General features: G+C 45.7%; 1 protein-coding gene across 2 annotated transcripts in view; it reads right to left on the bottom strand.

Moving 5' to 3' along the window:
- The window catches only part of PNP (purine nucleoside phosphorylase), a 64,921-nt gene that overhangs the window by 17,564 nt on the left and 20,606 nt on the right, over nucleotides 1–26,751 (bottom strand). The window contains exon 1 of one of the 2 annotated variants that reach the window (XM_077298115.1): nucleotides 11,306–11,572. The exons of the other annotated variant lie outside the window; for it this stretch is intronic. Coding sequence (XP_077154230.1) covers nucleotides 11,306–11,373 — 68 coding nt within the window. The 5' untranslated portion in view covers nucleotides 11,374–11,572. Of the gene's footprint in view, nucleotides 1–11,305; nucleotides 11,573–26,751 lie in introns of those variants that run through there. 2 annotated transcript variants of the gene reach the window in all.

The raw sequence follows: 26,751 nt of genomic DNA on the forward strand, positions 1-26,751 counted from the left end.
GTACATGTTGGCAGGATCTGCCAAGAAATATTTTAGATAGGAGACTGCGCCATCTCAGTACACCCAAGATGTCTATTTATTCCAAAAAAAGTAGTCCAAGTACACTGACATTGCCCCTGTTCATTCCTACCCTGATTCATTGATATAGCCTCTATGCTACATTCCATATGTAAAACCGTGCTGACAAGTTCACATGAGACTGACCCATCAGTCAATTGGAGTAGAGTGAGGAGAGACAAGCCAGATAGGGTGCTGGACTCACCTTTCTCCCTGTGGTTCCCAGATGGCTTTTCACACTTTTTTTTCTGAAGCATAAGAGAGTTTCAGCATCAGATGTTACCTGGCTGCAGTTGTGCAGCCAGGCTCTGATTTATGCTGACTGTGCGTCAATGATCACTAGTGACAGGTTCCCTTTAACCTCATAAAGACCACGTGTCATAAATTCATAGTGCCATGTCCTAGGCTTTTGTAAATTTATTGCATGGGGTTAAAGCCAGGGACCCTGGGAAAAAACAGGAGTGGTTTACTACCACTTCTGTCTCCTATTTTACTGGGTACAGTGTGCTGAATGAGCAATATGTAAGGCACAGAAGCAACAGCAGTGCCAACATTTGTGGGTCCGAGTAATCACTGGGGCACTAATGGATGCCCCAGTTACAGTGGACAGAAGAGAAAAAAAATAAAAAAAATAAATAATAAACATACATACATACATACATACATACATACATACATACATACATATCACACACACTAGCTAGTAAACCCATTCTATGCCCGGATGGTGAGCATTTATATTGGTATATGGTCTCCATCCTGGTATGTGCTGCTAGCATCTTGCACCCCCATCCTGTCATGTGCTGCCCCCATCCTGCACCCCATTCTGTAATGTGCTGCTTCCATCCTGCACCTCCTGTTATGACCTGGTGGTTACGGAGTAGCACTGAGATGACCTGGTGGGTAAAACCACTCATGGACAAGCTCCGAGGAGGTGGCAGCTCCACCGACAACAATCACAGTTATGACCTGGTGATTACGGAGCAGCACAGAAATGACTTGGTGGGTAAAATGTACACGCTCTGAGGAGGTGGTAGCTTTACTGACCGCAATCCCTACTCCTAACACCAACACTAGAAATAGCCGTGGGACGTTCCTATCTCTGCCTAGACGCCTCGACACAGCCTAAGAATTAACTACCCCTGAAGATGGAAACGGAAAACTCTCGCCTCAGAGAAACCCCCAAAAGGAAAGATAGCCCCCCACAAATATTAACGGTGAGTGGAGAGGAAAATGACAAACTCAGAAATGAAAATAGATTTCAGCAAAGGAGGCCAACACTATCTAAATAAACAGAGATAGAAAAGGATACTGTGCGGTCAGTATTAAAACTAAAATCCACGCAGAGTTTACAAAAATAACCTCCACACCGACTCACGGTGTGGAGGGGCAAATCTGCACCCCAGAGCTTCCAACTAGCCTGAATATTTCATAATGACAAGCTGGACAAAAGAGACATAACTTAAACCTAAACAGAAGGTCAAAAGCAGGGATACACCCAAGAACTAGCAGAACTTATCTTAAGCTGAAATGGACTGGCTAACAGAGTACTTCCAGGAGAGGACTGAATCCAACAGGAATACATTGACAGCTGGCATCGACTACAGACTAGAGCCCAGTTAAATAACAAGGCCAGGGAACCGATTAGTGAAGGTAGCTGCTAAGTTCCACTCGAAACCACCAGAGGGAGCCCAAGAGCAGAACTCCCAAAAATACCATTCATAGCCACAGGATGGAGCCCAAGAACGGAATTCACAACAACCTCCATTCTGTCATGTGCTGCCCCCATCCTGTCATGTGCTGCTCCATAAAGGTTGATGGCCCCTATAAGATGCTCTATAGCATAATATGCCCCGTATGCTGCTGCTGCAATTAAAAAAAAAAAAAATTACATACTCACCTTGTCGCTGGGTGCTGAGTGCCAGGGGCCTGAGCAGGCGGGGACACATGGGGCCCATGCGCTATGGGGGGGTCAGTTGCCGGAGTTGCCGCTGGCTCAGGCCCCTGGTACTTGCGATATTCACCTGTCCTCGTTCCACTGCCGCTCTGCCTTCCGGGTCCTCTGGCTGTGACTGTTCAGTCAGAGGGTGCGCACTAAACTCGTCATCGCGCCCTCTGACCTGAACGTCACAGCCAGAGGACGCGGAAGACAGAGCCCGGCGGTGGAACGGGGGCAGGTGAATATCGCATACTCACCCTCCTGGCACTTCCCTGCTTCTTAGTCGGAGATCGCTGTATGCGTTCAGTGCTTACGCATACCACGATCTCCTGGGCCACAATTCTCATCCCCGGATGCGTCACTCTGTGGGGTCCAGACTGCACAGGCATTTGCGAATATAATATATCTCAACACTCACACAGGGTTAATGGCTGCGTTACACAGCGTTATGCCGCGGTGTAACGCAGTCCGATAACGCTGCTATTAACCCTGTGTGACCAACTTTTTACTATTGATGCTGCCTATGCAGCATCAATAGTAAAAAGATCTAATGTTAAAAATTAGAAAAAAAATAATAATATATACTCACCCTCCGGCTTCTTTCCCGCTTATCGCGACGCTCCGTGCCAAGCATTGCGGTCTCGCGAGATGATGACGTAGCAGTCTCGCAAGACTGCTAAGTCATCTGGGTAATTTCGCAATGCATCGCTGGGAACGGAAGCTGGCAGCCACATCACACGCATAGGGACAGCTTTGCTAGACGCCGGAGGGTGAGTATATAACTATTTTTTATTTTCATTCTTTTTTTTAACAGGGATATGGTGCCCACAGTGCTATATAGTACTTGGGCTGTGTTATATACTGTGAGGCTGCTATATACTACGTGGGCAGCGTTATATACTACATGGCTGTGCTATATTCTACGTGGTTGTCTGTTACGTGGCCTCTGCTATATGCTATGTGGCTGCTATAATATATATATATATATATATATATATATATATATATATATATATATATTTGTAGAATAATTATACTTTACTATTCTGTCCACACGATCTGCAGCACTGCACATTATGGTCCTTCAGTATTGGTTGTTTGTTCATAAGATGGAGATTCATTTTCTTTTTTTAATAAAAAATTATAAGGAATCCTAGCAGGATGACAGAAGCTTTCCTTATGACGTGGAAGAATAGAGCTGGCAAATGCTGAAATAAGCAATGACTATATAAATTTGCCCATCCCTCCATTGAGAGCTGTATTAGCAACTACAGTTTAATATGAAGAATATGGGGAGGAGATATCTAATGGCAGCTTACAATCCTCCTTCATAATATGTAGCTGTAACAGGACACCTGGCTCAGCAGGTGGTCTAGCCTCAGCTTCAAAGTGAAAACTCACCAGCTTAGCCATTTTCCACTCTGACACCATGACCCCCTACGGAGCCCATGCTGTGCAACTTCTTTATCCAGTCAGATAGGATTTCATAAGGTGAGTATGGAGTTATGATATGTCCTAGCTGTACAGCAGTTACATTTTCGAGATCTCTGGAATGGGTTGAATGCCTTCCAGGGTCTCAATCCGTTCTAGCACCCCAGGATGAGGAGAAAAAGGGTGTGACCGACCAAGGGGTTAAATGCTTAGTTAAGGCCATGTGCGTCCTTATTTTTTTTGTCATGCTTGCTGTTCACTTCTAAAGGGGAGGGGGGCAGGTTGTGTAACGTGCTGTAAGGAACTGGAGACAGCTGGCACCCCAAGCCCCCAATGCGGTCCAGCATATATAGTCAAACCTTTTGTACCACTACCACCTGTATTTGCATGTCTGACCATTGTAAATGTATAACCATTGTATATAGTGTTTTGTCTAGTGTGACCCCAAGGCAATTAAAAGTATAATATAACCTTGGGCTGCTCTTTCAGCTCGATCCATGAATCTACAGGTCTGTGATCTCGGTTGAACGTCACATGCTAACAGGCTGGTTTCTGTCCCGATATAATCTCGTTAATGGACCAGGCTTATATCTAGTGAGGAAATGGTGGCAGTCCTACTGGAATGGCAAGGCTCTGTTTCACTTGTCCTAATGAAAGGGGCCTCTCAGACTATCAGTTGTTAGCGAGTGTTGTGCCACATCAGCAGCTGCATGGGCTACATTTCTTCACTTTCCATGCCTCCCTGGACCTGTGTAGACGGGGTGTCTGTAAAACTGTCAAGCTGACCTTACATATTCCCAAGGGGGTGTGGAGCATCATGTTGGTGAAAGTGTAGAGACCATATCTAGTGATCCCTCTGAAGTAATAGTGACATCAGACAGGGCTGCGGTGTGAGTTCGTCACAATAAGTGATGATAAATAATATAACTGCTTTGTGTTCTGTTCCTTGTGACATCCCAGAATTTACACTTGTGTAATAAAACTAGTTCACATGTCAGAAGAAATCAGTCATTAACAACTGGAAGAATGCCAAATATAACCATGTGCCCGTCACACTACCGGAAGACTGCAAATGTGACAACTGGTCTGCAGATGACAGCCTTATTTCAAGCAGTCACATGGAGATGTACGGTGTAAGACCCTGCCGTGTGGATAAATACATCTCCTTTAGCCAGCCAGAGTATACACAACCACACCATGTAATGCTGCGTGAGTGCCAATTCTGTGGGCAGAATAAGTGCTGCCACATCCTGGAACAGAAGACTTTCACATTACCAAGGGAAATTGCATCATGCACACTGCCCGCTCATTTTCTTAAGGGTTACCAGTAGCGCACAATGAAATACAGCTTCCTTGTCTCATACATGATGTTTTAGGAACTAGTGAAGCAAGTTGGAAATTTACTGCTCTCTTTCGTTCAGTCAGATGTCCATTTTTCAAATACTTGTTCCAGCTGTGGTTTACATGGCCAGAACACACTCATTTTAGCCCATGGGCCTGTTCACATGTCCATGTTTTGTTTTTTTTCCAGTGCCATTTATAAGTATATATATATATATACACACACAGCAGAATATAGCTCCAAGTTAATCAAACTTCTGTGAAATTAAACGGTCCACTTAGAAAGCAACACTGTGTGGCAATCAATTTCACATGCTGTTGTGCAAATGGAATAGACAACAGATGGAAATTATTGGCAACTATCAAGACACCCTCAATAAAGGAGTGGTTCTGCGGATGGGGACCATATCTCAGTACCAATGCTTTCTGGCTGATGTTTTGGTCACTTTTGAATCTTGGCTGTGCTTTCACACTAATGGTAGCATGAGACGGACTCTACAACACACAGGTAGTGCAGCTCAAGTAGTGCAGCTCCTCCAGGATGGCACATCAATGCGAGCTGTGGCAAGAAGGTTTGCTGTGTCTATCAGCATAGTGTCCAGAGGCTGGAGGTGCTACCAGGAGACAGGCCAGTACACCAGGAGATGTGGTGGGGGCCGTAGGAGGGCAACAACCAAGCAGCAGGACTGCTACCTCAGCCTTTGTGCAAGGAGGAACAGGAGGAGCACTACCAGAGCCCCTACAAAATGACCTCCAGCAGGCCACAAATATCCATGTGTCTGCACAAACGGTTAGGAACCGACTCCATGAGGATGGTCTGAGTGCCTAACGTCCACAGATTGGGGTTAAGCTCCCAGCCCAACACCATGCTGGATGCTTGGCATTTGCCACAGAACACCAGGAATGGCAAATTCGCCAGGTGCTCTTCACAGATGAAAGCAAGTTCACACTGAGCACATGTGACAGAGTCTGGAGACGCCGTGGAGAGCGATCTGCTGCCTGCAACATCCTTCAGTATGACTGGTTTGGCAGTGGGTCAGTAATGTGGGGTGGCATTTCTTTGGAGGGCCACACAGCCCTCCATATACTCACCAGAGGTAGCCTGACTGCCATTAGGTATGCACCACAGACTGTCCAGGAGATGCCGGATGCTGTAGTCCAGGTCTGGGAGAAGATCCCTCAGGAGACCATCCGCTGCCTCATCAGGAGCATGCCCAGGCATTGTAGGGAGATCATACAGGCACGTGGAGGCCACACACACTACTGAGCATCATTTCCTTGTCTTGAGGCATTTCCACTGAAGTTGGATCAGCCTGTAACTTCATTTTCCACTTTGATTTTGAGCATCATTCCAACTCCAGACCTCCGTGGGATATTAGTTGTGATTTATGTTGATCATTTTTAGGTTTTATTGTTCTCAACACATTCCACTATGTAATGAATAAAGATTTACAACTGGAATATTTCATTCAGTGATATTTTTGAGCAGATATATCTATCTATGCACATATCTATATAGATATCTATATTAGATGGTCAGTTATTACCCAACGTTGCTGAAACTCTGATGACACTTTTTTTTTTTTTTATACATAAAAAAAGAAAAGCCTAAATGAGGCCTTAAACAGTGATGTGCTTGAATAAGGAGTTCATTCAGAGGTGTAGGTCTTTTCATAAACTTGGCGCATCTTTAGCTGTACAGGTGATATTTTAATATGCCGCCTTTTCCAGTAACATCATATCATTTTAAATTTTCTTTACTTTCAAATTTGCACAAAGCCAAATAATCTGAACAATCACATTATCCGGAGAGGCATAAACATGAATAGCTACATTATTATGACATGCGTGAGTTTCCCTCAAGATATGGTTTATGCTGCATCTGCAATTTCTGCAGCCCTGTTGGGAGCAGAGAACATACAATACAAGCTGACACCGATCCGGTCATGGACAAGTGATGGATCAAGGAGTGTACTTATGGATGGGAAAGGGCGTGTGGCCCGAGTGTTAGAGCCAGGGAGTGAGTGCATTAATAAGCTTCATTCACACGCATGATTTCTTTGCTATACGTGCTCTTTACAGAAAGAATATGCATCACTTATAATCTATGGAGCCATTTATATTCTTTTGCGGATAGGATATCCTCAATGGGAAAAAAATATCACTATCATCCAATGCCACACTGTAGACTGGAAGCCTGCGTCCCTCTGTTCCAGTCTGTCAATGTAATTTATCTTCGGATTTTGTATCTAATTCTTTTCACATGTACGGCATCATGGAATCAATGGTGCTCTGAATCTATATCTGTTCGATTTGAACATTGTAAGGGACAGAAGAAGGTTTGCAGTTTTTTTTCCATATGAGAAAATTATTGATAAAAAGACTTTTGTGCACGAGAAGAATGAAGAAACAAAAAATGTTTCACCGATGTCTGAATGAGGCCTTACTTTAAAGCGAGTCATTCACCAAGTTTTTGCTACAACATCTAAGTGCAGCATGATGTATGGGCAGATTCCCCAATTCCAGTGATGTGTCACTTATTGGGCTGCTTGCTGTCAGTTTGATAACATCATTTGATCTGCTGATCAGTTTTTTGCTATCAGTTGCAATCCGTCGAATTTTGAAAAAAAAACAAAAACCCAAATCCGGCGACTTATGCCACCGAATCCGTTTTTTTCTCATAGACTTGTATTAGCGACGGATTGCGACAGATGGCCTCACGTTTCATCAGTCATTTGCCGGATCTGTCAAAAATTATTTGTCCTGTGGCCGGCGACAACGGACAAAGTAACGTTTTTTGTGTACGTCGAAAAGTCGGACAGCGGCGGATCCATCGCTTGCTCGAATGGAAGCCTATGGTCGCAGGATCTGTCGAATGATGGAATCCAGTGACGGATTCCGTTTTTTTAACGGAGCATGCTCTGATTTATTTAGGATCCAATAAAATCTGTAAAAAAAAAAAACAAATCAGTTTTTCACTATTTGCGACGGATCCATCGATCCAACGGATTGTGACTGACGGCAAAAAAACTGATGTGTGAAAGGCGCCTAAACTGAATGCCAAGTTTGCTCTGTATAACCACGCCACCACCACTGATTGGCAGCTTCCTGTGTATAAGCACAAAGCTGCCAATCAGTGGTGGGGGTGGAGTATAAAGAGCTTATGAATATGCTTGAATAACTGACAGCAGCGTTACTTGTCCTCTAGTGATTATCTCCTGCAAATAAAAACACGGATTTCATCAAAACTACAGCAAGCAGCCCAGTAAGTGACACATCATAGGATTCAGGATCTATTTTCCTACATTATACTACTCTCAGATTAGGTGTCAAAAATCTGGTGGCAGATTCCCTTTAAGGCCAGTTTCACACATCAGTGGCTCGGGTACATGTAGTGACAGTTTTCTAAAGTACCGGAGACACTGACACACGTAGACCCATTCAAATGAATGGGTCTATGCACATGACTGTGTTTTCACGGACCGTGTGTCCGTGTGCAAAACACGGAGACATGTCCATTTTTCTCCGGCAGCACGGTTTCTTTAAAAATAAAGTTTGGGGGTCACGTCCCGCCTCCCACCCCTCCCCACCCCCTGTGCGCCCACCCGCTTGCAGAGAAATACTCACCCAGCTCCCGCGATGCCTCCTCTCAGCGCCGGCTGCTTGTCCTGTGTGAGCGGTCACGTGGTACCGCTCATTACAGTGATGAATATGCGGCTCCACCTCCCATAGGGGTAGAGCCACATATTCATCCCTGTAATGAGCGGTACCACGTGACCGCTCACACAGGACAAGCTGCGGCGCTGAGAGGAGGCATCGCGGGAGCTGCGTGAGTATGTTAATGCAATCGGGCGGGCGCACAGGGGGTGGGAGGCGGGAGGTGACCCCAAACTTTATTTTTAACAAAAAAATAATAATAATATTAAAAAAATATTGATTTTTCATTCCTTCTCTCCAGCAAACGCTGCTGGGGAGAAGGAATGAATGCCGGCTTCAGCGCCAAAAGCAGGGGACAGCGCTTAACTCTAGCGCTGTCTCCTGCACGGTCCGTGTGGTCCTCAGTCGGCACACGGCTGCCGCACGTGTGCCACACTGATGTGCCACATGAGCACACGGACAACTCCGGTACCGATTTTCCCGGTACTGGAATTATCTGGACGTGCGAGACTGGCCTAAAGCAGCTATCCAGTCGAAATCAATGTTTGCAGTCACTGTGTGCGCTGCGGGGATTCGCCGATTTCTGAGCCGGGACTGGAGGATACATGCGTTACACATTATACCCCCGCACATCCACTGGGAGCAGCCTCGCTCGTCGTAGGAGAAAACTTAACTATTTAACTATTAGGCTGCCATCACACTAGCAGTATTTGGTCAGTATTTTACATCAGTATTTGTAAGCCAAAACTAGGAGTGGGACAGTCAGAGGAAAAGTATAATAGAAACAAGTCACTACTTCTGTATTTATCACCCACTCCTGGTTTTGGCTTACACATACTGAGGTAAAAGACTGACCAAATACTGCTAGTGTGACGGCAGCCTTAATATCAGTGCGATTCAGTGAGCAGATCACCAAAGTGTGGTCCACATCACATACAGAGGTCATACAAGCAATGTAGAGAGCGTGCACGGGCAGGGAATAATTACAGCCAGTACCTGCAGCAGGTAATCTGGCACACTACTATACTTGGAAATGTTAAGTAAATCAAGATTCCCAGAAACTGAAAACCAGCTGAACTGGTTAATAGGGAATGAGTCAAATACAACATGATTGCAGCAGAGTAATGTGAGAATATTCACCATGAAATGGAGAACTCATTCCAATCTCCGGCTTTATTTTACATGACCCATATATACTGCATACAGGTCTAGTGGTAGCTGTGCTACAGAGAATGTGAGCAGGGAGTATGGGTTATCTAAGACTAGGGTCAGCTGCCCCCTGTGGAGTCTTATGATGTGACGTAGGAGGACGTGTCGCCAGGTCAGAAGTAACCAGTGTTTGCGCTTTTATTCACGCTGCTCCCGAGTATTCCGTTGGTTATTGATAGATCTGCCATATGGTCCCAGAGACGTTTGCCTTTTCATTTGGTGCTATAATTTTTGTTGGTTTTTGCGAAGGGGTTGTGACTCAGCATAATCATGGAGACACGTCCCCAGGGAATCCTGGGAGCCATGCCCACTTGTAAAGACCATAAAAAAAGGCCCATTTTTCTGGAACCGTATGGCAGATTTACATACAAACAAAAATATAGATTACTTAGAGGAGCTGCGGGAACATAAGAGCAATAACTGCCCATTGGATAGAGCCCATTTTATGAGGCCTATTCAAGCCTGTACCCCGCACAGGCATCTATTGTGTTATCTGAGGCATACCCTGCAGAGCTTTCTACACTTGGCAGAACAGTGGGTTCCTCTGGCGATGCCAGAGCACAAGGAGTCACCAGAGTCAGCACCAGGAAGGAGATTGCTATGGTTCTCAGCAACAAAATATGGGAGAGAAGTTTTTAAACAGGTTCATTGATAAAATGTATGAGTGGAACACGCCAAACGTCTGGTTATCTTCAAACTAGTTATGGCTAATCACAATTTGTGCCACTATTAGCCATGGCCAAGTTCCTGGTGCAGTATAATGGAACAAAATTAACAGTGTGTAACGCCTACCGGCATGGGGCAGGCTGCGGCAGGGTATAACGCCTACCGGCATGGGGCAGGGCATAACGCCTACCGGCATGGGGCAGGGCATAACGCCTACCGGCATGGGGCAGGGCATAACGCCTACCGGCATGGGGCAGGGCATAACGCCTACCGGCATGGGGCAGGCTGCGGCAGGGCATAATGCCTACCGGCATGGGGCAGGCTACAGCAGGGCATAACGCCTACCGGCATGGGGCAGGCTGCGGCAGGGCATAACGCCTACCGGCATGGGGCAGGCTACAGCAGGGCATAACGCCTACCGGCATGGGGCAGGGCATAACGCCTACCGGCATGGGGCAGGCTGCGGCAGGGCATAATGCCTACCGGCATGGGGCAGGCTACAGCAGGGCATAACGCCTACCGGCATGGGGCAGGCTGCGGCAGGGCATAACGCCTACCGGCATGGGGCAGGCTGCGGCAGGGCATAACGCCTACCGGCATGGGGCAGGCTGCGGCAGGGCATAACGCCTACCGGCATGGGGATGGGGCAGGCTACTACTGCGTGATTCATTAACAGCATCCTCAGACATCTGGACGAGGGTCACACTCTTCAGGCAGCATTAGTACCCGCACCGCTCTCCTGGTCACTGCTAGTAGTGTTGACAAACAAACAATAGCACTCTTTAAAAAGGTTTCCCCACTCTAGACTTTGATGATGGCATGTAGATTAGCACATCTCGGCTGCCCGCTCAGTGGGGGTCTGGCCTCTGGGACCAACTGCAGCAGTCTGGATGCGGCACTACAACCTCACTGACGTGTAGCCTGAGGAACCTTCTCCATGCCATGAGCCAATACACGGTCCCCTGGGCAGCAGCAGCACATGGACGGGCAGCATCTGACACTCACCCTGCCCGAGTCTCCTCCTTCCTGCTGAGCTCCTGCTTGTTCTGCGTCTCGGCCGCTGGGGGGGACATGGCGCTGCCGGATGCGGTATCCTGCACTCAGTGTATGCGGTGCGCAGCCGCCCGGTGTATATATGACAGCTCCCACCGCCACCCCGCGGCCTGCCTCAGCTCCGCCCCTCATCCCATGCACGCACAGAAGGACAGCGCTCTGATTGGCTCCCGGGAACGTGCCCATCACACTCCCCTACAGCGCTCATTTCCAGTAATGTGACTGGACGAGCTGTTCTCACCGACGCACTATAAATTCCAGTCTGCACATGACACAGCGTGTAGCCGAGCACCGGATGTAGGAGGGGGCGGGGCCAGCGGTCGCCTGGAAACTGGCGTGACCTGACACACGTCCCCTCCTGGGATGAGCCAGCAGCCTCCCGCCACGGTGCGGAATTGCCAGTCAGTAGTGCTCGCCTCACAGAACGCTCTGGTCACATGCTGCGGGGTTCTGTGGGCGTCTTCTGGGTCAGTGTACAGAAGTACTAGTAGTCCTACTGGTAATAATAGTGGTGTTAGTAACCAGAGGGATAGTAGCAGTGGTGATAGTGGTAGTACTAATGGCGCTAGTAGTAAGGCTAGTATCTGACTAAGGCCAGAGTCACACCACTATAGAGTACGGATGAGTGCTACACAAGAAAACATCACGGAGCACTCGGACCACTGTTAATTAGTGATGAGCGAATATACTCGTTACTGGAGATTTCTCGAGCACGCTCGGGTGACCTCCGAGTATTTTTTAATGCTCGGAAATTTAGTTTTTCTTGCCGCAGCTGAATGATTTACATCTGTTAGCCAGCATAAGTACATGTGGGGGTTGCCTGGTTGCTAGGGAATCCCCACATGTACTTATGCTGGCTAACAGATGTAAATCATTCAGCTGCGGCAAGAAAAACTAAATTTCCGAGCATTAAAAAATACTCAGAGGACACCCGAGCATGCTCGAGAAATCTCCAGTAACGAGTATATTCGCTCATCACTAGTGTTAATCTATGGGGCAGCTCACATCACAGCATATTCTACCTGCGTGTAAGATCGCAGCATGCTACGGTTGTATGCGCATATCGTCGAGACTCGCCAATGTGACCTGTCAGACGGCACCGTGAGCAGGAGAACTTTCTCACTCTCGCGGTGCCCTCAGACAGGCAATAGCAGTTCACAGGGAGACACTAAACACACGGTGCTGAGTGTCACCTGGATGACAGGCTGTATGTTCGCATCATTCATCCATGCAGCCTGACATCTAGATGTAGCAGAGCTGGACCCGTTGTGGGACAAATGGATTAAAAGCATCTCTGCAGAAGGTGAGGGCATCGGGGGATGGGCAAGGTCGTAAGTATGGTTTAGTTTAGAATCTTAAATGAGTCTGTCATTCTTTCTTTAAAGGATTTTTTAGTGGGTGTCTGTGTTTTCTTACAATGTGACTATGGGGTTAGTAATGGGGGCGCCTTATTGACGCCTCTCCATTGCTAACCTCTGTGTTGTGAACTCCGTTTTCAGGCTCCCTCTTGTGGTCACAGATGGTATTGTGTGACTTTGGTTTTTTGGCTCCCCCTGGTGGTTTGGTTTATTATCCTGCGGGTCTGCTGGATCAGCTGCCTCGTTATTCACCAGGGAGGCTCCTATTTAGCTCTGCTTCACTTCCACTTGTTGCCGGCTGTCAATGTATTCAGTGCTATTCTGATTACTCCTGATTATCTCGTTTTCTGCCTCTTCAGGATAAGCTAAGTTCTGTTTGAATATTTTTTGCTCATCTGCCTGCAATATGATTTCTGTGTATGATGAGTCTAGTCCAGCTTGCTAATATGTGATTTCTTGTTGCTGGTAAGCTCTGGGGTACGGAGTTGCTTCCCCCGCACCGTTAGTTGGTGCGGGGGCTCGAGCAATCTCTGCGTGGATATTTTGAATAGGGTTTTTTATTGACCGCACAGTTCCCTTCCTATTTTCTGCTATCTAGTATTAGCGGGCCTCATTTGCTAAATCTAATTTCATCTCTGCATTTGTGCTTTCCCCTTAACTCACCGTTAATATTTGTGGGGGGCTATTCTATATCTTTGGGGTCATTCCACTGAGGCAAGAGAGGACTTTCTTTCCCTCCAGGAATAGTCAGTTTCTCAGGCCGTGAAGAGACGTCTAGGATTTTCAGGTAACGTTCCACGGCTACCTATAGTTGTGTGCGGATAGGATCAGGTTGCGGTCAATCTAGTTACCACTTCCCCAGAGCTAGTCGTCTGTTCAGTTACTTAGCTAGTCCGACCTGCGATCCTTGCCACTAGGATCATAACAGTACAGCCGGCCAGTAAAGTGTTAATTGCATGGCAGAAGCAGGAGAAGGGAAGCTTGGAGAAATTTTTTTTTTTTTTGCTGCCGTGTGTCTAGCTGCTGTGTGTCTGGCTTCTCTCCTCCTCTTAATCTTGGTGTGGCTCTGAGTTCAGCTGCTGATATGGATATCCAGAGTTTAGCCTCCAGTGTAGATCATCTTGCTGCAAGGGTACAAAGTATTCAGGATTTTGTTGTGCACAGTCCTATGTCAGAGCCTAGAATACCTATTCCGGAGTTGTTTTCTGGAGATAGATCTAGGTTCCTGAATTTTAAGAACAATTGCAAATTGTTTCTTTCTTTGAAACCTCGTTCCTCTGGGGATTCTGTTCAGCAAGTTAAGATTATTTTCTTTCTTGCGTGGCGATCCTCAAGATTGGGCTTTCGCATTGGCTCCAGGGGATCCTGCATTGCTCAGTGTGGATGCGTTTTTTCTGGCCCTTGGATTGCTCTATGAGGAACCTAATCTTGAGAACCAGGCTGAGAAAGCGTTGTTGGCCTTCTCTCAGGGGCAAGATGATGCAGAGGTGTACTGCCAAAAACTTCGGAAATGGTCGGTGCTTACTCAATGGAATGAGTGTGCCCTGGCTGCAAATTTCAGAAAAGGTCTTTCTGAAGCCATTAAGAATGTCATGGTGGGGTTCCCTACGCCTGCAGGTCTGAATGAGTCAATTACTCTGGCCATTCAGATTGATCGGCGTTTGCGGGAGCGCAAACCTGCGCACCATTTGGCGGTGTCTTCTGAACAGACACCTGAGTCTATGCAATGTGATAGAATTCTGACCAGAAGTGAACGGCAAAATTATAGACTGCAAAATGGGTTGTGCTTTTACTGTGGTGACTCAGCTCATGTTATCTCAGCATGCTCTAAGCGCACAAAAAAGATTGATAAATCTGTCACCATCGGTACTTTACAGCCTAAGTTTATTTTGTCTGTTACCCTGATTTGTTCCCTGTCATCTTACCCGGTTATGGCTTTTGTGGATTCAGGTGCTGCCCTGAGTCTGATGGATTTGTCATTTGCCAGGCGCTGTGGTTTTGTTTTGGAGCCTTTCAAATTCCCTATTCCACTAAGGGGAATTGATGCTACACCATTGGCTACGAATAAACCTCAGTACTGGACACAAGTGACCATGTGCATGACTCCTGTTCATCAGGAGGTGATTCGCTTTCTTGTATTGCTTAATTTGCATGATGTTGTCGTGTTGGGCCTGCCATGGTTGCAGACTCATAATCCAGTCCTGGATTGGAAAGCAATGTCTGTGTCAAGTTGGGGTTGTCAGGGAATTCATGGCGACGCTCCTGTGGTGTCAATTGCTTCATCCACTCCTTCTGAGGTCCCTGCGTTTTTGTCGGATTACCAGGATGTATTTGATGAGCCCAAACTCAGTTCTCTACCTCCTCATAGGGATTGTGATTGTGCTATAAATTTGATTCCTGGTAGTAAGTTTCCTAAGGGACGACTTTTCAATTTGTCAGTGCCGGAGCATGCTGCTATGCGGAGTTATATAAAGGAGTCTTTGGAGAAAGGACTTATTCGCCCCTCCTCCTCCCCTCTTGGTGCGGGGTTCTTTTTTGTGGCTAAGGATGGTTCCCTGAGACCTTGTATTGATTATCGCCTTCTAAACAAAATCACGGTCAAATTTCAGTATCCTTTGCCATTGTTATCTGATCTGTTTGCTCGCATTAGGGGGTCTAGTTGGTTCACCAAGATAGATCTTCGTGGTGCGTATAACCTTGTGCGTATTAAGCAGGGTGATGAATGGAAAACTGCATTTATTACGCCCGAAGGCCATTTTGAGTACTTGGTGATGCCTTTTGGACTTTCTAACGCTCCTTCTGTCTTTCAGTCCTTTATGCACGACATCTTCCGCGAATATCTGGATAAATTTATGATTGTGTATCTGGATGATATTCTGGTTTTTTCGGATGATTGGGAGTCCCATGTTAAGCAGGACAGGATGGTGTTTCAGGTCCTGCGTGCCAATGCTTTATTTGTGAAAGGCTCAAAATGTCTTTTTGGAGTCCAGAAGGTTTCTTTTTTGGGTTTCATTTTTTCTCCTTCTGCTATTGAGATGGACCCAGTCAAGGTTCAGGCTATTCATGACTGGACTCAGCCTACATCTGTTAAGAGTCTTCAGGAGTTCTTGGGTTTTGCTAATTTTTACCGTCGCTTCATCGCTAATTTTTCTGGTGTTGTTAAGCCATTGACGGATTTGACCAAGAAGGGTTCTGATGTTACTAATTGGTCTCCTGCGGCTGTGGAGGCCTTTCGGGAGCTGAAGCGCCGGTTTTCTTCGGCTCCGGTCTTATGTCAGCCAGACATCTCCCTTCCTTTCCAGGTCGAGGTTGATGCTTCTGAGATTGGAGCGGGGGCTGTTTTGTCGCAGAGAAGCTCTGATGGCTCTGTGATGAAGCCATGTGCTTTCTTTTCAAGAAAGTTTTCGCCTGCCGAGCGGAATTATGATGTTGGTAATCGGGAGTTGTTGGCTATGAAGTGGGCATTTGAGGAGTGGCGACATTGGCTCGAGGGAGCTAAGCATCGTGTGGTGGTCTTGACTGATCACAAGAATTTGATTTATCTCGAGTCGGCCAAGCGGCTGAATCCTAGACAGGCTCGTTGGTCGTTGTTTTTCTCTCGTTTTGATTTCGTGGTCTCATACCTGCCTGGTTCGAAGAATGTGAAGGCTGATGCTCTTTCTAGGAGTTTTGTGCCTGACTCTCCTGGTGATTCAGAGCCAGCTGGTATCCTCAGAGAAGGGGTGATTTTGTCTGCCATCTCCCCAGATTTGCGACGAGTGCTGCAGGAGTTTCAGGCGGATAGACCTGACCGTTGTCCACCGGAGAGACTGTTTGTCCCGGATAGATGGACCAGCAGAGTTATTTCCGAGGTTCATTCTTCGGTGTTGGCAGGCCATCCTGGGATTTTTGGTACCAGAGATTTGGTGGCTAGGTCCTTCTGGTGGCCTTCCTTGTTGCGGGATGTGCGTTCCTTTGTGCAGTCTTGTGGAATTTGTGCTCGGGCTAAGCCTTGCTGTTCTCGTGCCAGTGGCTTGTTGTTACCTTTGCCTGTCCCGAAGAGGCCTTGGACGCACATTTTCATGGATTTTATTTCAGATCTCCCTGTCTCTCAGAGAATGTCTGTCATTTGGGTGGTGTGTGATCGTTTTTCTAAGATGGTCCATTTGGTGCCCTTGCCTAAGTTGCCTTCCTCCTCCGAGTTGGTTCCTCTGTTTTTTCAAAATGTGGTTCGTTTGCACGGGATCCCTGAAAATATTGTTTCCGACAGAGGATCCCAGTTTGTGTCTAGATTTTGGCGGACCTTTTGTGCTAAGATGGCATTAATTTGTCTTTTTCGTCGGCCTTCCATCCTCAGACGAATGGCCAAACCGAGCGCACTAATCAGACTTTGGAAACCTATTTAAGATGTTTTCTTTCTACTGATCAGGACGACTGGGTGACTTTTTTGCCATTGGCCGAGTTTGCCCTTAATAATCGGGCTAGTTCTGCTACTTTGGTTTCGCCTTTTTTTTGTAATTCAGGGTTTCATCCTCGTTTTTCCTCGGGTCAGGTGGAGCCTTCTGACTGTCCTGGAGTGGATGTTGTGGTGGATAGGTTGCATCAGATTTGGAATCATGTGGTGGACAATTTGAAGCTGTCACAAGAGAAGGCTCAGCGCTTTGCCAACCGCCGTTGCTGTGTGGGTCCCCGACTTCGCGTTGGGGACTTGGTGTGGTTGTCTTCTCGCTTTGTTCCTATGAAGGTCTCCTCTCCTAAATTCAAGCCTCGGTTTATCGGTCCTTATAAGATTTTGGAAGTCCTTAACCCTGTGTCTTTTCGTTTGGACCTCCCTGCATCGTTTGCTATTCATAATGTGTTCCATCGGTCGTTGTTGCGGAGGTATGTGGTGCCTGTGGTTCCTTCGGTTGAGCCTCCTGCCCCTGTGCTGGTTGAGGGAGAATTGGAATACGTGGTGGAGAAGATCTTGGATTCTCGTATTTCTAGACGGAGGCTTCAGTATTTGGTTAAGTGGAAAGGCTATGGTCAGGAGGATAATTCCTGGGTTGTCGCCTCTGATGTTCATGCGGCCGATTTGGTTCGTGCCTTCCATGTGGCTCACCCTGATCGCCCTGGGGGTTTTGATGAGGGTTCGGTGACCCCTCCTCAAGGGGGGGGTACTGTTGTGAACTCCGTTTTCAGGCTCCCTCTTGTGGTCACAGATGGTATTGTGTGACTTTGGTTTTTTGGCTCCCCCTGGTGGTTTGGTTTATTATCCTGCGGGTCTGGCTGGATCAGCTGCCTCGTTATTCACCAGGGAGGCTCCTATTTAGCTCTGCTTCACTTCCACTTGTTGCCGGCTGTCAATGTATTCAGTGCTATTCTGATTACTCCTGATTATCTCGTTTTCTGCCTCTTCAGGATAAGCTAAGTTCTGTTTGAATATTTTTTGCTCATCTGCCTGCAATATGATTTCTGTGTATGATGAGTCTAGTCCAGCTTGCTAATATGTGATTTCTTGTTGCTGGTAAGCTCTGGGGTACGGAGTTGCTTCCCCCGCACCGTTAGTTGGTGCGGGGGCTCGAGCAATCTCTGCGTGGATATTTTGAATAGGGTTTTTTATTGACCGCACAGTTCCCTTCCTATTTTCTGCTATCTAGTATTAGCGGGCCTCATTTGCTAAATCTAATTTCATCTCTGCGTTTGTGCTTTCCCCTTAACTCACCATTAATATTTGTGGGGGGCTATTCTATATCTTTGGGGTCATTCCACTGAGGCAAGAGAGGACTTTCTTTCCCTCCAGGAATAGTCAGTTTCTCAGGCCGTGAAGAGACGTCTAGGATTTTCAGGTAACGTTCCACGGCTACCTATAGTTGTGTACGGATAGGATCAGGTTGCGGTCAATCTAGTTACCACTTCCCCAGAGCTAGTCGTCTGTTCAGTTACTTAGCTAGTCCGACCTGCGATCCTTGCCACTAGGATCATAACACCTCTGGGCTTGATGTCACTTGCCAGTAAAAAGGTAACATCAACCCCCCAACTATCACCCCACTTGCCACCGCTACAGGTCAAGTGGGAAGAGCGAGGCTAAGTGCCAGAATTGGTGTATGTTATAGATGCGCCTTTTCTGGGACGCTTGAGAGCTGGGGGGGGATCAGTATCCATGACACCTTCCTAGGCTATTAATATCAGCCTGCAGCTGTCTGCATAGCCTTTGCTGGTTATTTATTATAGGGGGAACTAAGTCATTTTTTTTAGGGTCCCCCATTTTAATAGCCATTAAAGGCTAATTGTATAGCTGTGAGCTGATATAAATAGCCTGGGAAGCTCCATGAGTATTACCTCCTTCCAAGGCTATAAACACCTGCCACCAGCCATCATCTTTCCCTCTGCTGGTTACGAAAATTGCACGGGAGCCCACGCCATTTTTTTCCGAAAAATAATCTTATACTAATTAAATACATGTTCAGTACTTTGCACACACACTGTACTAATTATATTTGTCACTGACATCTATATATCTACCTATTCTATTTGTATTTACTGTATGTAATCCATCTCTTCTGTCGGCTCCTGCAGTGATTTTACATAACACGCCAGATGAATTGCCGGATTTTCTTCTATCTGTGTATCTATGTAACATGTATAATCTACACAAGTAGTCAAAATTGTTGGTACCCCTTGTTTAATGACAGAAAAACCCACAATGGTCACAGAAATAACTTGAATCTGACAAAAGTAATAATAAATTAAAAATCTACGAAACTGAACAAATGAAAGTCAGACATTGCTTTTCAACCATGCTTCCACAGAATTAAAAACTAAATAAATAAAACTCATGAAATAGGCCTGGACAGAAATGATGGTACCCTTAACTTAATATTTTGTTGCACAACCTTTTGAGGCAATCACTTCAATCAAATTATTCCTATAACTGTCAATGCGACTTCTGCACCTCTCGACAGGTATTTTGGCCCACTCCTCAAGAGCAAACTGCTCCAGTTGTCTCGTGTTTGAAGGTTGCCTTTTCCAGATGGCATGTTTCAGCTCTTTCCAAAGATGCTCACTAGGATTTAGGTCAGGGTTCATAGAAGGCCACTTCAGAATAGTCCAATATTTTCCTCTTAGCCATTCTTGGGTGTTTTTAGCTGTGTGTTTTGGGTCATTATCTTAATGCAAGACCCATGACCTGCGACTGAGACCAAGCTTTCTGACACTGGGCAGCACATTTCTCTCTAGAATACCTTGATATTGTTGAGATTTCATTGTACCAGATTCTAGGCACCCTATGCCAGATGCAGCAAAGCAGCCCCAGAACATAACAGAGTCTCCTCCATGTTTCACAGTAGGGACAGTGTTCTTTTCTTGATAAGCTTCATTTTTCTGTCTGTGAACATAGAGCTGATGTGCCTTGCCAAAAAGTTCCATTTTTGTCTCATCTGTCCATAGGACATTCTCCCAGAAGCTTTGTGGCTTGTAAACATGTAGTTTAGCAAATTCCAGTCTGGCTTTTTTATGATTTTTTTTCAGCAATGGTATCCTCCTTGGTCGTCTCCCATGAAGTTCACTTTGGCTCATACAATGACGGATGGGGCGATCTGACACTAATGTTCCTCAAGCTTGAAGTTCACCTTTAATCTGTTTAGAAGTTTTTCTGGGCTCTTTTGTTACCATTCACATTATCCATCTCTTTGATTTGTCATCAATTTTCCTCCTGCGGCCATGTCCAGGAAGGTTGGCTATAGTCCCATGGATCTTATATTTTTGAATAATAAGTGCAAATGTAGTCACAGGAACATCAAGCTGCTTGGAGATGGTCTTTTAACTTTTACCTTTTAATATGTTTGTCTATAATTTTCCTTCTAATTTCCTGAGACAACTCTTTCCTTCGCTTCCTCAGGTCCATGTTGAGTGTGATACATACCATGTCACTAAACAGTACAGTGAGTATCTGTAGCCCTATATACAGGCCCAAACACTGATTCCAGGATTGTAGACACCTGTGATGCTAGTTAGTGGACACACCGTGATTTAACATGTCTCTTTTGTCACATTATTTTCAGGGGTACCATCATTTCTGTCCAGGCCTATTTCATGACTTTTATTTTATTTTTTTTTAAATTCTGTGGAAGCATGGTTGAAAATCAATGCCTGACTTTCATTTGGTCATTTTCATAGATCTTTTATTTATTATTACTGTTGTCAGATTCAAGTTATTTCTGTGACCATTATGGGTTTTCCTGTCATTAAATGAGAGGTACCAACAATTTTGACCATGTGTGTATGTATTCTTTGTGTATATATCAATTCTATTCTAACCTGACACTCTGTGATTTAACCCCTTCACCCCGAAGCCTGATTTCAACTTCCTGACCAGGCCATTTTTTTCAATTCTGACCACTGTCACTTTGAGGTCATAACTCTGAAACGCTTCAACGGATCCTGGTGATTCTGACACTGTTTTCTCGTGACATACTGTACATTATGATAGTGGTAAAATTTATTCGATTTGACTTGCTTTTATTTGTGAAAAAAAATTGAAATTTGGTGAAAATTTTGAAAATGTTTGCAATTTTTAAACTTTCAGTTTTTATGCCCTTAAATTAGAGAGTCTTATCATACAAAATAGTTAATAAATAAAATTACCCACATGTCTGCTTTACATTAGCACAATTTTGGAAACATAATTTTTTTGGTTAGGAAGTTATAAGGGTTAAAAGTTGACCAGCGATTTCTCATTTTTACAACAAAATTTGCAAAACCATTTTTCTAGGGACCACCTCACACTTGAAGTCACTTTGAGGGGTCTATAGGGCTGAAAATGCCCAAAAGTGACACCATTCTAAAAACTGCACCCCTCAAGGTACTCAAAACCACATTCAAGAAGTTTATTAACCCTTCAGGTGCTTCACAGGAATTTTTGGAATGTTTAAAAGAAATTGAACATTTAACTTTTTTTCACAATGTACAATAACAAATTGCATTGTGGTACCCTGTTAGCCAGAAAAATCGATGTGAATACTTTTCTGCCCAATGATGACAGAAATATTCTAGGAGTGATACCTTTATTGTTTATATGTTTGCAAGCTTTCAGAGCACAGTGGCTCCTTCTTCAGGCAAGAGTACAAATAATTGTACAAATTGTAATCTTGCCTGAAGAAGGAGCCACTGTGCTCTGAAAGCTTGCAAACATATAAACAATAAAGGTATCACTCCTAGAATACTTCTGTCATCATTGGGCAGAAAAGTATTCACATCAACTTTTTTTCACAAAATTTTTACTTCAGATCCAACTTGTTTTATTTTCCAAAGTGTAACAGGAGAAATTAGACCACAAAAGTCGTTGTACAATATGTTCTGAGTACGCCCATACCCCATATGTGGGGGTAAACCACTGTTTGTGCACATGGCAGAGCGCCATTTGACTTTTCAATGCAAAATTTGCTGGAATTGAGATGGGATGCCATGTTGCGTTTGGAGAGCCTCTGATGTGGAAACCCCCTACAAGTGACACCATTTTGGAAAGTAGACCCCCTAAGGAACTAATCTAGATGTGTGGTGAGAACTTTGAACCTCCAAGTGCTTCACAGAAGTTTATAATATAGAGCCGTAAAAAAAAAATCATATTTTTTTTCACAAAAAAATTATTTTTTCGCCCCAAATTTTTTATTTTCCCAAGGGTAACAGGACAAATTGGACCACAAAAGTTGTTGTGCAATTTGTCCTGAGTACGCTGATACCCCATGTGTGGAGGGTAAACCATTGTTTGGGTGCATGGCAGAGCTCGGAAGGGAAGGGGCACCGTTTGACTTTTCAATGCAAAATTGGCTGGAATTGAGATCGGAACCCATGTCGCGTTTGGAGAGCCCCTGATGTGCCTAAACAGTGGAAACCCCCCACAAGTGACCCCATTTTGGAAAGAAGATCCCTTAAGGAACTTACCTAGATGTGTGGTGAGCACTTTGAACCCCCAATTGTTTCACTAAAGTTTAGAATGTTGAGCCGTGAAAGTTAAAAAATCATTTTTTTTTCCACAAAATGATCTTTTAGCCCACAATTTTTTATTTTCCCAAGGGTAACAGGATAAATTGGACCCCAAAAGTTGTTGTCCAATTTGTCCTGGACGCTGATACCCCATATGTGGGGGGGGACACCTTTTGGGTGCATGGCAGAGCTCAGAAGGGAAAGATCGCTGTTTTGGAATGCAGACTTTGATGGAATGGTCTGCGAGCGTCACGTTGCGTTTGCAGAGCCCCTGATGTACCTAAACAGTAGAAACCCCCCACAAGTGACCCCATATTGGAAACTAGACCCCCCAAGAAACTTATCTAGATATGTTGTGAGAACTTTGAACCCCCAAGTGTTTCGCTAAAGTTTATAACGCAGAGTGGTGGAAATAAAAAATCATTTTTTTTTCCACAAAAATTATTTTTTAGCCCCTGGTTTTGTATTTTCCCAAGGGTAACAGGAGAAATTGGACCCCGTAGTTGTCCAATTTGTCCTCAGTACGCTGATACCCCATATGTTGGGGTAAACCCCTGTTTGGGCGCACGGGAGAGCTCAGAAGGGAAGGAGCACTGTTTTACTTTTTCAACGCAGAATTGGCTGGAATTGAGATCGGACGCCATGTCGCGTTTGGAGAGCCCCTGATGTGCCTAAACAGTGGAAACCCCCCAATTCTAACTGAAATCCTAACCCAAATACACCCCTAACCCTAATCCCAACCATAACCCTAACCATACCCCTAACCCTAATCCCAATCCTAACCGTAAATGTAATCCAAACCCTAACTTTAGCCCCAACCCTAACCCTAACTTTAGCCCCAACTCTAACCCCAACCCTACCTTTGGCCCCAACCCTAACTTTACCCCCAACTCTAACCCTAACTTTAGCCCCAACCCTAACTTTAGCCCCAACCCTAACCCTAACTTTAGCCCAAAACCTAACCCTAAGGCTAGGTTCACATTGCGTTTACAGCAGCCCGTTCAACACATACAGTAACGGGCTGCTGTAAACGCAAGTGAACATATGGCAGCACGCTAGCGCAGATAGAGCATCTGCTAGCTCTATCTGCGCTAGCAGTGACAGACCCGGAAACGCAGACCGCGTCTCAGGGTCTGTCACTCAATGACGGCACATCCCTAGCGCACGTCCATTTTGGGCGTGCGCTAGCGATGCATCCGACATAGGAATTAATGGCGGCCTTAAGGACTACGTTACACCGCGTTTATCCCGCGGTGTAACGTCCGTCTAACGGACGCCCATAACGAAGTGTGAACCCAGCCTTACCCTAATGGGGAAAAAGGAAATAAATACATTTTTTAAAATGTTATTATTTTTCCCTAACTAAGGGGGTGATGAAGCGGGGTTTGATTTACATTTATAGCGTTTTTTTTGTGGATTTTTATGATTGGCAGCCGTCACACACTAAGGCTATGTTCACACGCTGCGGATTTTGCTGGGGATCCACTGCGTTTCCACAGCAGTTTCCCATGCGTTTACAGTACAATGTAAACCTATGGGAAACGCAATCCGCAGTGCACATGCTGCGGAAAAAAACGTGCGGAAACACAGCGGTTTACATTCCGCAGCATGTCAATTCTTTGTGCGGAATCCACAGCGGTTTTACACCTGCTCCATAATAGAAAACCGCAGGTGTAAAACCGCAGTGGAATCTGCACAAAAACCGCGGTCAAGCCGCAGGAATTCTGCAGGAAATCCGCAGGTAAAACGCAGTGCCTTTTACCTGCGGTTTTCACAAATCCGCTGAGGAAAAATCCAGACTTCAAGAATACGTGTGCCCATACCCTCAAAGACGCTTTTTATTGCAAAAAATAGTTTTTGCATCACCACATTTTGAGAGCTATAATTTATCCATATTTTGGCCCACAGAGTCATGTGAGGTCTTGTTTTTTGCGAGACGAGTTGACGTTTTTATTGGTACCATTTTCAGGCACATGACATTTTTTGATCGCTTTTTATTCCGATTTTTGGGAGGCAGAATGAACAAAAATCAGCAATTCCTGAATTTCTTTTAGGGGGGGGGGGCGTTTATACCGTTCTGCGTGTGGTAAAATTGATAAAGCAGCTTTATTCTTCGGGTTTGTACGATTACAGCGATGCCTCATTTATATCTTTTTTTATGTTTTGGCACTTTTACACAATAAAAACTATTTTATATAAAAAATAATTGTTTTTGCATCGCTTTATTCTGAGAGCTATAGCTTTTTTATTTTTCTGCTGATGATGCTGTATGGCAGCTTTTTTTTTGCGGGACAAGATGACGTTTTTAGTGGTACCATGGTTATTTATATCCGTCATTTTGATCACATTTTATTGCACTTTTTGTTCGGCAGTATGATGATAAAGCATTGTTTTTTGCGTAGTTTATTATTTTTTTTTGCGATGTTTACTGAAGGGGTTAACTAGTGGGATAGTTTTATAGAGCGGGCCGTAACGGACGCGGCGATACCAAATATGTGTACTTTTTTTTTTTTTTTTTTTTTTTATTTACATAAATAGATTTATTGGAAAATATATATATTTTTTCTTTATTTGGGGATTTATTTTTTTTTTTACTTTATAACATTGTCCCAGGGTGGGACATCACTATATTACATCAGGTCGCTGATCTGACACTTTGCATAGCACTGTGTCAGATCAGCGATCTGACAGGCAGTGCAGGAGGCTTTCCGATGCCTGCTTTGAGCAGGCGCCGGCAAGCCACCTCAGTGAAGGACCCGGAAGGAGCCCCGCGGCCATTTTGGATCCGGGGACACCTTCCAGAACACCGGAACAACGCGATCGCATCGTGTTGTTCCGGTGAGAGAGCGCAGGGAGCCCCCGTCCCTGCGCGATGCCCCTCTATGTCGCTGTCACTACTGACAGCGGCATCAGAGGGGTTAAATGCCCACGATCGGTGCTAGTGCCGATCGTGGGCATTGCTGCGGGGTGTCAGCTGTCATATACGCCGGAAACGGGGCGTGTGGACACGGTCCCGCACTGATGATACTGTGGCACTTCAAGCCACAGCAATTTCTTACTTATGCAGCGCCCCAGAGTCCTGGTCGTTGCAGTAATGTCGCTCTGCCACTAAGGGGAGCGATGTTACGTCTGATTGCACTAAAGGAGTTTCTCTGATCAGGTAACACTCACACTACACTTCGCACTCCGGCCACCAGGGGGGGTGGTCCTATCTAGTAGGCCACTCCTCACACTCTGGTAAAACTGGGGGTTGGACAGGAAGAGAGGAGAGAAGTAACTGGGAAGAGCTAGTGAGAGGACCTGTCAGGGATGGGATCCTGGCAGACTCCTAAGAGCAGAACTAACCAGTGAACAACGGGAATACAGAAAAGAGGCATTAGGACCAGAAGGAGTCGTGCTGTTAGACCGAGGCAACATCCTTCTGAGGCGCAAACAGTCGGTGGCCGGAACGCCGAGCAAGTAAGAGACTCTAAGTACTACTGCAAACCACGGCCGGACAGCCAATTATAGGTTGGCTGTCTCACACAAATCACCTAAGCAGACAACGGAGGCAGCTGTGGGAGAGGGGCGACTCTAGGGTCCCGGAAGAACTCCAGGCCTACCCCGTCATACGGGTGCGTCCTACCATATCACCTGGGGGACGGAGAGAACGAACATCAGAGACAGACAGAATCAGTTGTGAGGACTATCCCGGGAGCTCAGCAGGGAAGGACTACAACACACAGCGCTAGAAGGTAGACACTGTTTCCCCACCTGTGAAGAGAACTCCAGATGTGCCTTTGGACCGGCCGGTCTCAAACAGCCCTGTTGACAGCGCTTTGGACTGAGGACTCTAAAACCTTCAGTAAAGAGGTAAATAGACTGCAACCTGGTGTCCTCGTTATTTACTGCACCGCAGCACCATCCATGTCTATTATTCACTGTACGCCCCTCAGCAGGGTCACGGACCGGGCCTAGCCACCGTGACAACCCCAGAGCAGAGACTCAGGGGCCCGGTACCGGGTACCCCTCGGCCCTGCGGCAGTGGGGGCGCTACAATTTGGCGTCACGAACAGGATCTACTTAAGCCTGAAGAATCAGGTCATGTGTGCTTTGGAA

The sequence above is a fragment of the Ranitomeya variabilis genome, chromosome 1, assembly GCF_051348905.1.
Source record: "Ranitomeya variabilis isolate aRanVar5 chromosome 1, aRanVar5.hap1, whole genome shotgun sequence".
Taxonomy (NCBI): domain Eukaryota; kingdom Metazoa; phylum Chordata; class Amphibia; order Anura; family Dendrobatidae; genus Ranitomeya; species Ranitomeya variabilis.